We start from the raw sequence: 17883 nt of genomic DNA on the forward strand, positions 1-17883 counted from the left end.
TACTTGTTTTTATTTCTGCTTTTTTTCTTTCTTACTAAATTTGGCTCCTTCCACTTGTTGTATCTTATCATAATTCCTAAACACTTTCGCACACTCGCATGCAAATATTTATACGCGAATGTATGCGCGCAATAACAAAGCTTATTGATAGTTCTCTTAGCTTTAAAAAAATGAACATTGCGCGTATGTATATGTGATAAGATGAGCGCACACTAACCACTTCGGCGAGTAGCGAGTCAAATATGGCAATTGAATGCAAAAACTAATCTAAATGTTATCTGAGTCATACTACATACATGTGATTGTAATTTTGTGTGCGTGTGTGAAGAATAAGAGGTGTAAAAAAATGCGCAACAAATACAAAGGAAATATCAAAAATGAAACTTCTATAATAAACGAAAACTTTTATAGCTGCACAAATGCTATGTGAACTTTTATCCAATTGGGCAGTGAAAAAATGGTTGTTAAGTGAAAAGGCGATTGCCGCTAATTGGTTGTTTTGTTTTTGCACAACACTTTCCTTGTATAGTCCATATAAGCAGCATGGCAATATATGTACATGCATAGATGTATTGTACATTAGTGACGACTTTTAAATTATATGCGCAAGTTTTTATTAAAAGCTTTTGTTTTTAAAATAAAAAATCAATTGCATTTGATTTTACAGCTTTTTTGTGAAGAACAATACGTATTCTTAAAAAAAATATACGATTAACAAAACAAGTTGGGTTTGAGTTGAGGTTAAACTCGAGCATTTTACGCAATAGCCTGCACTGACGCATTTAGTATAAAATACACCTCAAATGCACTGCATGGTACCAAATGCATTCCCACTCATTCACAAAGGGGAGGCCAATTCTGCGAGCTAGTTCTAATTTTTATACCTTTTATGAAAATGAAAGGGATTACAAATTTTTGCCAGATTCTCGAAAATCGTAAGTCCTTAAAGGAGATGTGATACATACACCAATAAATATACCGAAATGATCAGGATAACGAGCTAAGTTGACTTAGCCATGTTCGTCCATCTGTTTTGATATATCTTGGTGAAATTTGGAGAGCCGTTATATTTGGGTGCCCCTTAACCATCATATATCTCCCATACAATCGATTTTTAAAATAGAAATTTTCCGTCATTTCTTCGCCATTTTAAAAACTAAAAGCTGCAAATTTCACATGATACCTACAAGCTACTTACATATAGGGAAACTATTTTTTTCTGCATACATTTTTAAGGTCGATCACATACATAATATATATACCATACAACCGATTGTTCAGATAGGAGGGTTTTCGCAATTTTTTCCTGATTTCAACAGCTAAAGGCATAAAATTTGGCCAGATGCTTACATATATACATTTTGGTTTGGAAAAACTTTCAAGTTCGGTAAAAATATAATATGAGCCGGACCCGTGCGCATCTTGCGTTACAAATATAAAATTCTCATATCAAATATCAACAAAAATCAGCTGTTATATCAATCAAACATCTATAAACTTACATGCGCGTGTTAGTGTTAGTTCTATTCAAATATTCACAATAGTGCCATGGTACAAGCAGATTTCTTTGTGTGCTTACAATCGTTTATTTTTAACAAATTATTTTAATAAAATATAGCTAAACAAAAGCACTACGACTAATAATGTCCAAAGCTCGCTAATAGCACGAATTCCCATCTTTACAATCAAACCTTTGTTTATGGATTTGGATTCCTAATAAGAGCCGAAAAAGGGACCTGTACATAAAAACAGCAATTAGAAATTATTTTCGCTTATCAAATAAAAGACATCGCTTATTGTTTAATTCAAAGCTGAGTTTTATTGTCGCCTTGCGCGCTTTCTTTACAATACTGCTTTGCTCTACACTCAAAATGAAAACTGATTCAATATGACATACTCTCGCTTGAACATCCTCCGGCCTTGAGACTCGATACAGCTCGAGGCTCAACAGGTTCTATTGGTAAGATACAAAGTTTCTGCACGGGACGGCTAATGGTATTTTGCCCAGTCCAAATAGTTACTAATCCATCACTACCTGGATGCAAAGCAGTTACTCGTCCCATTTTCCCTAAAGTCGGTGGTGTTACTTCATAATATTCGTTGAAGGTCCCAGTTACGCGGGGATATTTTGACCTGAGGAAACATTTGCTTAATGTCTGCCGATACACCATAAGCGTACAAGCGAAACCCCCAAAGCAGGTCGATCAAGTATCGCTGCAATTTAGGGCCAATCATCTGGACGTCATTCAACGAAATCCCGGTATCCGTTGAACAGGAAGCGTCGAACACTACTCGAAATTTCTTTAAAATGGCGTGGTGGGGAATATAATATGCCTTTCCTTCTGGTGGTCTCGTTGCTAGCATTAACCAATCTTTGGCTATATATTCGTTTACGAAGGCCTTATATTTTTCTTTTAGTTCGGGCTCTCGCCTAAATCGCTGCTCCAACCGTAAATATCTTTGCAATGCTGTTACGCTATTAGAGCCAATACGATCCCAATCACGTCTAAGCGGAAGCTGCACAACATATCGTTTCTCCTGTAATTCAAACGTGTGTGTTTCCAAGAAATGGGTTTCGCACTCTTGTTGTTCTTCTGTCCAATTTGATTCGTCCCCTGCTAAAATTTCCGCTTCGAAAAGATTTCGTACTAATTGCTCAAGATGTTCATCAAATTTCGTAGAATCGCCGTCGGCTATATTTATCCCCACAACGTGTGAGTTAGTGGGGCGTTCGCCAAATAGAAGCCAGCCTAAGCGAGTCTCCTGCGCCACAAACCCCGAGGATAGACGACGCATGTTTTCCTGCATCATCTGAGCCCACGCACCAACCCCCAACAATATTTTTACTTGTGCTGGCTGATAGAAAGTCGGATCTGCTAAGAAATTGGATATGTCACTTGGTAAATTTTTCATCTGCATTTCAGTCTGGGGCAATAGCTTTCCTCCCAAAACCGATGGAACCATTAGGCACGTGATAAGAATCCGAAATTCGTCGTCGTAAAGTTACATCAAATGCACGGTAATACACTTGTTACAGATATGACTCTCAGTCCATAAAGCAGAAGAGACACCAACTAATGTTCGTTGCATATGGATTTGATTATGTATGACTATATCTATATTAATTAAATTTATCTGTGCACCAGTATCGCACAACGCACGTAGTCTCACCACCATTCCGCCATGAGTTACTAAACGTACTTGTGCCGTAGCCAGCAAACTGTAATGGGGGTCTATCCCTGCTCCCTGCATCATGCTAGCAACATTCAATTGTCCATCTGATTCAGACGAAAGGCAAGATCTGAATACTCCGAGACTGGCTTCCTCATTGGAAATTGATTGCTATTGTTCGACACCCTGTTCCTCTTCTATAGTTGCTAGCGCAGATGCTTGAGGAACCTCCCCCTTGGAGCTCGTGGATAGCTTCGGGCAAATAATGCTATTATGAGGTGCCCTTGCGCATCTAGGACAACAGCTCGCCAAACAATTTCTGGCGATATGACCTTTCCGCAAGCAATTCTGGCACAGGCCCAGTTCGAAAATTCGCTTAATTTTCTGCTCGCGATTTTGACAAACAAGCGCAGGACATCGATGTAACGCATGATCCCCAGCACAGTTTAAACAGGGGTTATGGTTAGTGTTTATCGAAACGTTTGCTCCCATACGCAGATTTGTTCGAGGATTATTAGTTTGTTTCTCTCTGTAATAAGTTATAGGTTGTGTTGCATTGCTTAAAAGTCCACTACTTCGACGTTCGAGCCAAGGAAAAAAATCATTCTTTAAATTAGGAATGCGATCCGTGGGACGAACCATTTCCCACTGTGTACGCGATGCGCTGTCCAGACGTGATTCCAAAAAATTTAGTATAAACAAGTCGCGTTGCTCCTCAGGCCCCAATTGTCTTGCCACCATTCGCATGCTGTTACGTGTAACATCGAGCATATTTCTTATTAGGGCATGGGTGGCCTTCGACCAACATGGTAAGTTGTATATTGCTGAGCAATGTGCGGCATGACATAGATATTCATTGTCATATGCCAAACACAACGTCCTCCACGCATCGGCAAAGCTATCGTTACGCTGGGGCCAAAACCCTAACGCTCGAGCTGCATTGTCCTTAACACAACTTTGAAGTCGACGCAGCCGCTGCAGATCTGTGAGATGCGGATTTTGTAGCACTTCCGCCGCAAAAATATCACGGAATTAAATCCACTCACAATGGCTTCCGTAAAATATAGGAAGACGATCTGTCAACGGCAATTCTGCAAACTGGTATTGCAACGCTCGGCTAGTGGTAGGAATAAGTACTGTTGTAGAACAACTAGGATCTGTCACTTTCATTTTTGTGTTTAAATTTGCCCTAACCCTAACATAGACATCCTCTACTGCTTAGTAACTTCAAGACCCATCTGCTCGCTGCAATTCTTCAGGAGATATCTGTCGCAATTCACGATCTTTTACTTCAAACCTACCCCAAGCCCTATTTAGGATGTCCAAATGAGTTTTCAAAACCTCAACACTCATATCGTCCAAAGTGGCCGAAGCCAACCAATCTGCTTGACGCTGAATTTGTGCCACAATGAACTTTATCTCACCCTGAATGTGGACTACAACATCAGTATTACCAGTAACTGCTCCACTAACAATTTCCAGAGTCACTGCTAACATCTGCGCACCAACTGCTTGCGCCATGGTCACTTGCTCACTTGGACCCACTTCTCCACTAACAATTTCCGGATTCACCTCTAACATCTGCACTCCAACTGCTTGCGCCATGGTCTCTTGCTCACGAGCTAAAAATAGAAAATGAACAAAACGATTTGCAAGTATTTTCAACAGCTCCAGGTCTCTTAAATTGTATTTATCCTGATTTAAACTATATAAAGGAACTCAGCTTCCCGTTTATTACAAATCGCAGTAAATCGCTTTGAAAATTTACTAAGAAGTTAACATGTTCCTTTCTATCGCCGCTTAAATTATTTCATAAATATTGCGCCAAGCTACCCAACAAAAGTCAATAACAAAATTTATTACAATTTCATCATGTCGCAGCAAAAAGAAATATAAATTTTATTCGCAGAGATATTTTACATAACACATGTATTTTACAAATATATAACTATGCATAATATCCTCAAGTCGCAGCTATGCCCGTGATTGCAAAGAAAACTCCAAATCGCCGATAGCTTGCAAAAAAGTCGCTGTACCTACATATACCACTTCTAAACACATTAATACGCACCATTATTCTTGTTTTTTTTCGTTTTTGCCTCCTCGCACCTTGATTCGCCTGCCCTCTTCTTGCCTTTTCCCGCTGAAGATTGCATTGCTTTTGCTTTCGGCATTGTTCCACCAAATAATACCAATTTATCCAGAAATGCGATTAAACACTCAACTCAATTCCCTTTGGGACAATCGAAAAGCGACAAGATGGTAATTTGTTAGAAAATTCCAGAAATCAACTGAAAATCTTAAATAGTTTTGTATAATCAGAATCGCAAATTACGCCGTAAATTTTTGTATCAACGACTACTGTTAAACGAAGTTCGAAGAGAATTAAGTCTTTCTCGCAGCGCCTGCATTGTATATGGCCGTCACTTGTTGCTGTTTTTTTTTTTTTTAATCGCAGTAGGTTATACTCTGCCAATATTCACAGCCTACTTTCTTCCTCATGCATACAACTCTATACACTGCTGTCTGCCTTGTGTAAATAGGTATCATGAGCAAAAAACAAAAGCAAAAAAAAAAAAAAAAAAAACCAAAAAACAATACTAAATCCAAGACGCAATAATGCTACAGCAATGCCGGCGATACAAAACTATACATACATCTTCGCTGTTTGCGCAGCACACTTCCATACGCTGTCGCTCTTTCTCTTCGCTGAGATCTTTCGCTGACCGAGTAACGCTATTTCACACGCTGCCGCTGTTCCTCTTCGCTGAGCACTTAAGAGCAATAAAACCATATAATATAAAACATATATGGATTTTTGCTGTGGTATTGAGCAACATTTATATCAAATTATCTGCTCTCTACAACTCATCTCATACATATACACAGAGTGCTCGGATTTTCCCAAGCAACAAATAGGCTTGAAAATGAATAAAATGCAAAAATGCATACATATGTATCGGTAAATTAATGTGATAACTTTAAATGTAATGACTCTGCATATAATTCCAAAATGCCGCAAGACTTCTTAGCAGTATCAGCCTCCTATTCGACCCAATTAGGAGCATTTTTTTTTTTTTCACAGTACGCCGTAGTATGCGCTAAGGGCAAAAAGAACAATTTTTAAGAGAAAACAACCCACTCCCTCTTCAGGTATACACATTCAAAACACAAACACATTTTCTCATTTTGCACAAAATTTTCGCTGCTAACTGAAAATGTATCTACTACGTCACTAATCGCTTTATTTAACACTTTTTTAACTTTTTTTCGATGAAGTTGACTGTAAATAATGCACCCTTCGGCTCGATGGACCAAAATGTTTTCGCTTATCAAATAAAAGACATCGCTTATTGTTTAATTCAAAGCTGAGTTTTATTGTCGCCTTGCGCGCTTTCTTTACAATACTGCTTTGCTCTACACTCAAAATGAAAACTGATTCAATATGACATACTCTCGCTTGAACAGAAATAATATATAAGATATATTTATTCACTGCAGGTTATTGTTCAGATTTTATGAATTTTTCAAACTTCTTATTTTCTAGCTCCATTCATGAGGTTAACCTCCAAGGAGGTTTGGGCCGAGCTTCTCTTCCAATTTGCGACGTGCTCCTTTTTATTTTTCCGTGCAAAGGGCGAGCCGAGACGTACATATTTTACGCCAACTCCGAAGGACATTTGCAAGGCAAAGGAATTCTCATTGAGAGTTTATCAATGTTCTTGAAAAACACAAAAGCTGATGTCTTTTGATACACTCTAATGTGCGTACGTATGTACTTGCATACATATGAAGCATTCGAAACAAGTGCGAAAGCTCAGCCTTAATAAATTTTTCAATGTTAGACCTATGATAAGTCATTTCATGCAGCAATGCCACATACAATGCTTACACATACACGCACATAATACTTTGGCGTACGGAGCGTATGAGTACTATAAAAGCACGTAAGAAAACTAATAGCGTTTTCGTTTCTGGAAAAGGTATTCAGCTTTTTGTACGCTGCGCAAGGGTCGTAAAAATATTTTGTTCTATTTTAAAAAGTAGGCAATACCTTCACGGGGTACTTCGTTCTTTTGTAAAAATTGTTACCTGCTGGCACCGCAAAAGCGTTACATTTTTACCCTGCATAGAATAACGGTATGGCAGTGTAACTCTCCTAAACCAGCTTTTTATACTCAGCTGAGCAGAGCTCACAGAGTATATTGATTTTGTTCGCATAACGGTACCCCGTAACGGCATAAACTAATCGAGATAGATATAGACTTCTATATAGCAAAATGATCTAGGCGAAAAAGAAATTCATTTAGCCATATCCGTCCGTCTGTCCGTAAACACGGCAATTTGAGTAAATTGTGAGGTATCTTAATGAAATTTGGTGTGTAAATTCCTGGGCACTGATCTCAGATCGCTATTTAAAATGAATGAAATCGGACTATAATCACGCCCACTTTTTCGATATCGAAAATTTCGAAAACCCGAAACAGTGCAATAATTCATTACCAAAGACGGATAAAGCGATGAAACCTGGTATGTGGGTTGAATAGTATGTATGTGATAGAAAAAATTTTGGAATTTGGGTGTGGCACCGCTCACTTTTAAAAGAAGGTAATTTAAAGGTTTTTCAAGCTGTAATTTGGCAGCTGAGTATATAATGTTCGGTTACACCCGAACTACTACTTCCCTTCTTCTTATTTTCGTAACTTCACAAACTTCTAGCGAAGAAAATTCAAATGGAGGCAATAAGTGTTAATGAATTTTTAAATTTTTATTATTTATTGGCAACGCGCTTGTCAGAGAGTCAGCTTGTCTTTTCCTGCATTATGAAAGATGATACTTTTCAGAGGTAGGAGTAGCGCTAATAAGGTTTTGCCATTTATTTAGGTAAATATTATTTTCAGAAAGGAAAACGCTAAATGCTTTTGAGAAACCAACCACTACGATATTCCAAATTATAGAATGTGCCATTTTGGTTGTTATTGTTTAAGTTTTATTTAGTTTCTCTTTAATCATAAATTTAAAAATTTTGAAATTGTTAGACTTTCACGCAGAATTCTGTGTTTTCGTCTCATAACAAGCTTTACATTAGAGATTTTTTAGGTTTTACTTTTGAGATTTTTGTCGAGTATACAAAAAATACATACTTCGAATTTCGAATACACCCTGAAAATCTGGAATAATCGACCTTTTCCATAGGTTGAAGCATATATTAGCCTATAACTTTATTTCTGTTAATATAAAAAGGGCAATTTTTATTTCCTTGACCTACAACGGTGTATAATTGCTGGCCTACATTTGTATATTACATTTTTTTAGTATAAGGTCTAGAGTACATATAACGAGATTATCTTCATTTTTCTACTTTCCTTCTTCTCGTAATTAAATAATTAGTTTTCCCATACACATTTCTCCCTTCGATACTAGGTAGTTATGAACAAGTTTTGGAGATGCCGAATATTTTACAGCTAGTAATCTAGTTCATAAGTATGAGGTTGTAGATTGTATATTATTACATGTGTAAAGCCGGCCTAAGTATATAAAAATATTTCCAACATAAAACATATACAATGTTTTAGGAAAAACACAAAAAAAAAAAACAAGTAAGGACGGGCTGTGACGAAGACTTCATACCTTTCATGAATGGGACTGAACAATAATCTTATCCCTTTTAGGAATATCCAAATAATCGGCTGTATAGGATATGAAATATATAGTGAACAGATGGACATACTTAAACGATTTTTAAGTTAAATATAAAATAAAAGAATGGGTAGGTATTTTGTGTGAGTATGCAAAGTGTCACGTTTTTTGTGGGCTGCATGAAAAAACTATGACCATAAATCACTTATTTCAACAATATATTACGTAAGCGTAAGCTCTTGATGAAATTTGATGAAATTTGAAGCTTCTAACCATTAAAAAGGGGGTAGAAATTACAGTTTGTGTGGGGTATATATGATATACATATATACCACCGATCTCCATAATTTTCTCAGACAACAATATATGCTACATATATATGAAAGAATATGGTGAAATTGGATGTTTCTAACTGTTAAAATGGGGCAGAAATTACGAAAAGTTTCTTATCTGAACAATCATTTGTAGAAGACATACGTTATATATACCACCGATCTCTATAATTTTTTCAGACAACAATATATGCTATATATGTAAGCATGTGGTGATGTTTGAAGCTTCTAGCTATTAAAATGGTGTAGAAATTACGAAATGTTTCTTATCTGAACAATCGGCTGAAGGGGACATATTTTATATATACTACCGAACTCTTCGATTTTTTCAGACAACAATATTTGCTATATACGAAAGCATATGGTGAAATGTGAAGCTTCTAGCTTTAATATGGGGAGAAAATACGAAAATTTTCTTATCTGAAGAATCGCTTGTATGAGATATATACTATATATACGACCGACCTATACAATTTTTTCAGACAACAATGAACACCTTATATGTAAACATACGGTGAAATTTAAAGCCTCTAACTGTTAAAATGGGGTAGTAATTACGAAAAGCTTCTTATCTGAACAATCAGTTGTGGGAGATTTATGCTATATATATACTACCGATCTCATTCATTTTTTCAGATAAAAATATGTGCAATATGCAAAAACATATTCGGTTGTATGGGGGATATATGCTATAGTGGTCCGAGCTGGTCGGTTTCGAGAAATGTCTAATCGGACACCTAAATATACCCGCTCTCCAAATTTTATCAAGATATCTCAAAAATTGAGGGACTAGTTTGCATACAAACAGACAGACGGAAATGGCTAAATCAATTCAGCTCTTGATCGTGATCATTTGGGTATACTTATTGGTGGGTCTATCTCTTCTCCTTTAAGGATTTACAATTTTGAGATTCGTGAGGAGGTTAATATACCATTTCATTTTCATGAAATATATAAAAAAGTAAGTAACTTAAAGTGTTCATACAAAATTAATCCGTATACGCCATGTATGTACCAAATATTCCTTCTTTGTTGAATCTATGTCAGTTTGATCGTTTAGTAGACCTTGGAATGGATTGTCAAAAAAATGGTTTCCACAAGTAAAATTTTTCGAACATTCCGATTACGGTAAGCAAAACATAAGTAAGCATATAAAACTTTCGTAAAAATCAGTATCTTGGTAAAAAAAAAGTAAAAGAAATAGTCAAAAAGCGACATTTTTTATAATTTTACGAATCTATTTAAGACCATCACGAAATTCCTTTAGCTTTGAAAATAAAGGTGGCATCCATACTTTTCCATTGTGTCATACTTGATCTTTCTGCTATAAAAAGTACGCTTGAGATGTGATGAGTGAGAATCGGCTGACATGAGCGTTTGAACAACAATTTCTCGAAAAATTTCTATGAAACAAAAACCATATGTTCGTAGTTTTTGTTTTGCTGTTTGCTGCGCTCTAAAACTCGATGTAGCTCATAGCACCGCCTGAGTATAACTATGACTTTTATGCAATGGCTCTACTCCATAATCTGTTCATATTCAAAATCGGAGCATTAGCAGAGATAATCTTTTGTTGCTACTGCTGCCCTTTAGAAGCAAATTAAAACATTGGTTTATATTGAACAAGTAAGGTGTCTAAGTTCGGGTGTAACCGAACATTATATACTCAGCTCGAGGTTCAATTGTACATTTCTTTTCAGATAAATTACTTTTCTACATAACACGTGGCACCGCCCGTTTTAAAAAAAAGGTGTCTCCCCATTTCCTCTTATAATAAAACTTGATAAGTGAAATATTATTGATTCAAAACTATTTTTTGCTAAGTTATACCATATTATTCTAGTCTACGACCCTTTTAAACTTGTTTTGTATCTAAGTTGCCGTGGTCTTTAACCGATCCCGTCCATATTTACTAGAAATATTTTCTGGAAAATATGTATACACAATTTCATTACGATATGTTAATTTTTCTTCGAGTTATGGCTCCCGAAACATAGAAAATTGCTTAGTCATAAAAGGGGCGGTGCCACGCCCATTTTTTAAAATTTGAAGTTTTTCCCATTTATTGTTATAAATCCACTTGGGAAATGAAATACCATTCATATAAAGCTTTTGTTTGCAAATATATACCTGGCTTGATTCGTCCACGACTCTTTTAAATATCTTTTATATAAAAGTGGGCGTGGTACTTAAGCGATTTCGCAAATTTTTCTGCAAAGCATTTCTTATAGTAAAGGCAACCTCTCTGCCGAATTTTGTTACGATAGGTCTAACGATATTTGATTTATGATTAATAATATTTGTAAAATTGATTTTATCACAAGTGGGCGGTGCCACGCCCATTTTTAAAAATTTTTTTTAATTTTTATCAAGAGTCAATATCAGTCCACGTGTCCAATTTCAACATTCTAGGTGTATCACTTACTAAATAAACAGGTTTTTTGTGTTTTCCAAATTGGTTTATACATAAAAAGTGGACGTGGTTATCCAATTCCGCTCATTTTCGATACCAATCTATTCTGGGTCCAGATACGCTCGTGTATCAAAGTTGTGAAGATATCTCAATATTTCCTCAAGTTATCGTGTTAACGGGCTGACGGACGGACGCAAGGACGGACATGGCTAAATAAAATTTTTTTTTCGATACTGATGATTTTGATATGTGGAAGTCTATATCTATCTCGATTCCTTTATAACTGTACAACCAACCGTTATCCAATCAAAGTTAATATACTCTGTGTGCAAAGCACGCTGAGTATAAAAATAGTTCAGGGTTTTGTGCAAATGGTCTAGCATCATTGCATTGCGAATTTGTGTGGCAAATTTTTTACAATACACTAACAAAATACATGGATTTGCATTTACTACGTCATGGCAAATACGCAACCGTAATTTATTTTTCAAAAAAAAGTTGTTCGCGATCCGTAGCTTAAATTTGCTATAGCAATGTTTCCAACATCAAATGCACAAAATTCTGAACTCCCCTATTGCTTAAAGTTTGCCTATAGATATTTCCACATTCGAGTAGTCGTTTAGCAGCGATTAGTCGAATAATCAACAAGGAGCAATTATTCATCGAATATCACCAGCTCTAGCATCTCTGACAAAAACATACAAACATATGTACATACATATATGTATCTTGTCAAAAACAAAACCACTTACCGCCATACATAACAAACAGCGTTATCTTCAACATTATCAAATTGGGATTTATGCCATTTCGCCGACAAAATTCGCCAAATGCGGATGGTGTCACTTTTTCCAACTCGGCAGGCATATCAACAGTTTCGGTTGCAGTTTCCTCAGCGCCCATTATTGCCATACCACAAGATAAATTCGCTATCACAATCTAGTAGATATATTTATGATGCTTGCAATTATTAGATGCCAAGCAACAAAAATGCTACAATAAAATGTACGTACTAAATGTTGTCTGTTATTTGAGGTGATGGGCGCGCTGGGCGGCCCTGACGTGTACACTTAAATATATGACCGACGAACGCGCAATGGTTTGCAGTCTAAAATGCACAGAGTTTTGTATGCAGTAAATTATTTTACAGAATGTTTGTACTGCCACCAAAGTGTAAACACCATAAATATAGCAAAAGTAAATGCGCAGTGTTGGATAGCGGATTATAGATCTTGTTGAGGATGCTGCGATATCAAATGTTGCAATGTTTGCAAGCTGGAGGTCGGTTTTTGTGGGCCGAATGCTTGCTGCTGGCGAAGGTTCAAGGTAGGCCGGATACTGGATGATGGCTGGCTGTAGGATGAAAGCTTTAGGATGATGATAGCGGTGCGATTGCTGAGTGTATAAGGGAGTGTTGGGCACTGAGTTTGTTGTTTGTAAATTTACTGTTAGATTTATAGTTGCTCGTATGAATTATTAGTTGTAACGGTACAACGTTATGAGATTATTTAATATCAGTTGAAATTTATATGAAACGGTGATTGGGTATGAATTTTGCAAAGGCGTCTCCTATATACTGACTAACTGGTCGGTTGTGGGCGTAAGATGAGGTTGTTTAAGCGAATAACTGTCGCCAAACTAACGTTTGTTTGCCTGTGTGGTTCTTTTTAGAACTTTGTATTTAAATGTATAGATGTGTGTACTCTTGTTTGTATGTATGTGTATAAAGTATGTACGGTAGCTCGACACTTGATAAGATTAAAGGTGTACATTAAACGATTTTTGTTGCTTTTCTTTATATAAACCGCAAATATTTATCACTATTTGTATGTACATGTGTATGTGTATGTATTTGCAACAAAACACGAGCTAGAGCGCGCGCCCGGCCCGAAATGAAGAAACACTTGAAATTAAACGTCCGTTCGTCTTGATTAAATTCAATTTAAGAAGATAATCAGCGATTTATTTCAATTCCATTCACAAAACAGAATAGCGCAAAGGAAAAAAACAACAACACACGTATTGCAACAACAAAATGAAATCACTAAGCTTAGGCACTTTCTGAACTCGTACAGTAAGTAACGCTGTGGTGGGCTTTATTTGTATGCCACAGTCAACCAGCCAGCCAGCCAGCCACACGATTCTTTCACTAGTCACAGATAGTCATAATTTTATTGAAGTAGATTTGCGCGTATGTATGTGTGTATGTTGCTATGTATGCGCTACCTTGTAGATACATGTATGCATGTACGTAAGTATGTGTGCAGCCTTTCCTTAGCTTTTAAGTAGCGCTTTAAATTTGCGTGGGCTTAATATGAGCACTTTGTTGAGACAACGACAACAACAACAATAGTAACAACAAACTAAATTTTATTACAAAAACAACAAGAATTAACTTTAAATCCAATCAAAAATTCAGCAAATAGTCGCGCCGCGTACTAAAATGTTGATGTTTGGCATTGAAAAAAAATTATGAGCTGAGTGGTGAGAGCGAATCAAGCACAGTTATGATTAATTGATATTTAATTCAAAAATTAGTTATAGCAAATTTTATTATTTTTTTTTTCAATTTTTTTCAAAATTTGTTTTCTAAATTTGTTTGCACTTCAAACTAATTTAAATTACTAAAACACGCCTTGTGAGTATGACAATGCTTTCATTTTTTTCACTTTCTTTTCATTTGTTTTACACATAGATTTGCTTATTTCAGAAACTTTTACAATGTTTTTTTTTTCAATTTTTCTTTTTTATCTTATGTCGTATATTTTTTCATTTACTTTATTGCGTAATCGTCACAAAGTGCCTTACGAAAGTTTCTTATCAAATTTTTTCTCACTTATGCATAAATATTTTTATATTCAAATTTGCGATACACAATTCCTGTTCCGCATTTGTTTGCAATAATCAATTGTCTTTATTTTTATTAGCACTTGAAATAAAATTTCCTTATTTCTGTAATTTTAAAAATTTACATTTTTATTGTGCTGTATTTTTATTTTTACGTCTTGTAATCCAAACGGTTTCTTTAATCGTTTTTGCATTAAAATTTGATTTAAAATGTTTTGTGCAAAGTTCTGGTTTTTGTTTTTATTTAATAATATATTTTATTCACATATTTGCAGTCAAAAGTAAAAAAAAATGTTTGGTGACTAAGTTGGTTTAGGTACGCAAGTCAGAGAACACAAAATATAAAAATATTAATTTTATTACGATTAAAATTTAAAAAAATTTTATTAAAAATATTGAACTTAAAAAAATGTTATTGCAAAAACTTTCAATGATAACCGTATTCCAATTCCAGGAAAATTTTAATTTTAAAAAATGTTTAGATCAAAAAATATATTTTGTTTTTCTATTTCAAAATCTCTTTTATTTAAAAAAAAATATTCAAAAAACAACAAAAATTGTCAAAAAAGTTTTATTGAAAAAATTGTGCTGCAAAAAAGATTTAATTGAAAAAAATGTTCACTAGGAGATTTGAACATAACTCAGAGAACAAAAATATGCAAATATTAATTTTATTGAAATTTTGATTTTAAAAAATAAGTTTTATTTAAAAAAATACGTATAACAAAAAATTTTATAAAAAAAACAAAAAATTCAATAAATTTTATTTTCAAAACTACTTTTAATTAAAAAAATTTTGTTTCATAAATGTTTTATTTGAAACAATTTTTATTCAATAGCATTAATTAAGATTTTGATTTAAAAAAGTTATATTAAAAAATATTGAATTTAAATAAAAACTGTCTTAAAAAAATTTTACTATTAAACTTATTTTAATTCAGGGAAAATGTTGAATGCAAGCATTTAATTCAACAAAATATTATTAAAAATAATTTTACTCAAAAAAATTTATAATTTTTTCTCACAAAAAAAAATTTTTTTACCCAAAAATTTTTATTGAAAAAAATTTGTTGTAAAAATTTTTCCTTTTTCTAGTAGTATTTTTGTTTTTTCCATGTTTGTGTTTTCCCATAGTATTAAAACCATCAGATTAAAACCGATATATCGACCAATTAATCATTTATTTATATTTATTCTTGCAACCTAAAGCTCAAAAAACTACTAAATCTTAAAAAATATTGAATTTAAAAAAAAACTATCTTAGAATATTTTACTAATAAACTTTTTTTAATGCAGAGAAAATGTTGATTGAAAGCAAATCAATTTAATAAAATATTATCAAAAAAATATTGCTCAAAATAAATAATTTTTTTTAGTCAACAGAAACATTTTTTAACACTAAAAAAATTTTTTTTTTCAATTTTTATTTTTTAAAAAATTACTTAATTTTTTTTTTTTTTTCTAAATACCTACAACAACCTAACCTAACCTACAATTGAAAACAGTATAATCGTTTGTTTAAGTAATTTAAAAAAAAAACATTTAAATAGTTTGTTTTGAAAATTTATATTGTTAAATCTAAGGGCATACAGGTTTGTGTTTACAAGTTTTGCTGGTCCCAAATTTGTTCTAAACAATTTTTTTTTAACAACTTTCATCAAAGTTTTTAGTAACCCCACATGCAATTAAATGAAACAATTTATATTTATTTAGAATGTGTGGGTGTACATGTAAGACTGAGTCTTTTAAAGTACAATACAAAAGTGGAAATTCAAAAAATTTTAAAAAAAGTTTTTCATAATTTTTCAGATTATTAAAAGAAAATTTTTTCTGGAATAAAGCATAATGTAAAAAAGCCAACAAAATAAATTGAAAAATACGGAAAATACAAAAATACATTTATTGATGTATTTTTTCATAATTTTGCAAAGTATTAAACAAAATTTTTTGTCTGCAATTAAGAATAATGTAGAAAAAGAAAAAATACAGAAAAATAAAATAAATAAAAATACAGAAAATACAAAAATACTTTTATTAATTTATCTTAGAAAAATTTAAGAAATACGTTAAGAACCCCGCCCACTTTCAAATCAATGTTTCTTTTCCTCAAAAGATTTAAATATATGCGATAAATAAGAAATTTTGAAAATAAGAGTAGCACCGCCCTCGATATTTAACTGTACGATTGATATTTCACAGAAAGGATAACCTAGGTAAACCGATTAAAAAATAATGAAAATTATTTAGTGTGGGCAAATTGTTTGTTTTTGTTTAGTATTCGTCAAACTTACACTTTTTTTATTACAAACTTAAGTTATTTTTGCATAACTCCTTATATGCATTTTTGCATAAACTTTTCAACTGCTAAAATTGGGTTTGTAGTTTAAGAAAAAAAAATTAAATTTGCAAAAAAAAAGTTGTATTATTGTTTCCTCTCAAGTTTTTTTTGTTGGATAAAAATACTTTTTGTGAATAAAATATTTGTTTATTACAAAGATAAATTTGAACTTTAACGGCCTTTATTTTTTCAAAATTATAATTCTTTTAACTTTTATATATTTTTGGAAATTTTTGTTCTTCAAAATGTATTTACTTGGTAGAAACGCATATTTTTTGCGAGGTTTCGCTTGTTATTTTAACACTCCAATGCAAATATATAAATATTTTGTAGCGAAAATTTTTTTAAATATTTTGTATATTTCAAAGTCGAAATTCTTTCTTTGTGAAATTTTTGGATATATTTTATTTAAATTTTCTGTTTTTTTTTTTTTATATAACAATAATTTTGTCTACGGACTCAGTTTTTTTAAACTTGAAATATTTAATTTTTCTTTTAATGTTTCACACTGAAAAACTTACACTCGAACATACAATCACTTTTTCGCTACTCACTTCTTTTAAATTATTGTAAAATTTTTTTAATTGTTTTGTGTCAATATCCCACTGTAGTTATTCCTTCAAAGCATAAAGCCAAAATTTTCCACTATCTGAGCAGTGCAAATTCTTTGAGACAATTTTTTTTTTCACATTCATCTTTTATTCAATCCGATGCATCCTTAGCACTAGGGTTTCCTTTCAAATATTTCTCCATTAAATTTTTTGAGCCTCATTGAATTTGCACTTTCTCTAACACACTTGCCAATCACAGTTCTTTAAGTAATTTTTATTAATTGTTATTTTTTTGTATTGTGAGTTCTTAATTTTAATCAATTTATCCACTGCCACATAAATGCCGTTATTTGCCTGCGCTACTCTCGTTGTGTAAGTCCGAACAAAGACTAAATTCGTTTTATCACTTAGTCAAAAGTTTTATAAACAGATTTTCATCTTATCGTTATATTACACTTGTCGTTCAAAATGTTGACAACGAGTTGCTCGTTACACCATTGCACAGTTCCTTACTACACATACGAACTAACTGTCATATCCAGTGATCTATACTATCCATTCGCACTTAAGTTATTCTTCAAAGTTGTAGTT

At 33.4% G+C, this 17883-nt stretch overlaps 2 protein-coding genes across 11 annotated transcripts in view; both read right to left on the reverse strand.

Annotated features, from left to right (window-relative positions):
• The window catches only part of LOC137240910 (uncharacterized), a 190587-nt gene extending 172897 nt beyond the window's left edge, over positions 1 to 17690 (reverse strand). For 2 of the 10 annotated variants that reach the window (XM_067767871.1, XM_067767862.1), the window contains exons 1-3: positions 17263 to 17690; positions 13783 to 13919; positions 12309 to 13304 (exon numbers count right to left, since the gene is read on the reverse strand). In XM_067767871.1, the coding sequence (XP_067623972.1) occupies positions 12309 to 12468 (160 nt within the window). In that variant the 5' untranslated portion in view covers positions 12469 to 13304; positions 13783 to 13919; positions 17263 to 17690. The remainder of the gene's footprint in view (positions 1 to 12308; positions 13305 to 13782; positions 13920 to 17262) is intronic. The other 8 variants (XM_067767866.1, XM_067767864.1, XM_067767867.1 and 5 more) reach the window with 8 other exon arrangements.
• On the reverse strand, positions 4389 to 5662 carry LOC137242759 (uncharacterized). The gene is made up of 2 exons (XM_067770011.1): positions 5243 to 5662; positions 4389 to 4793 (listed from the first exon to the last, which is right to left on the reverse strand). The coding sequence occupies exons 1-2, from the start codon at positions 5343 to 5345 to the stop codon at positions 4399 to 4401; spliced, it is 498 nt and encodes a 165-aa protein (XP_067626112.1). The 5' UTR covers positions 5346 to 5662; the 3' UTR covers positions 4389 to 4398.
• Positions 17691 to 17883: the final 193 nt, after the last annotated feature.

The sequence above is a fragment of the Eurosta solidaginis genome, chromosome 2 (genome assembly GCF_040869045.1).
Source record: "Eurosta solidaginis isolate ZX-2024a chromosome 2, ASM4086904v1, whole genome shotgun sequence".
NCBI lineage: Eukaryota > Metazoa > Arthropoda > Insecta > Diptera > Tephritidae > Eurosta > Eurosta solidaginis.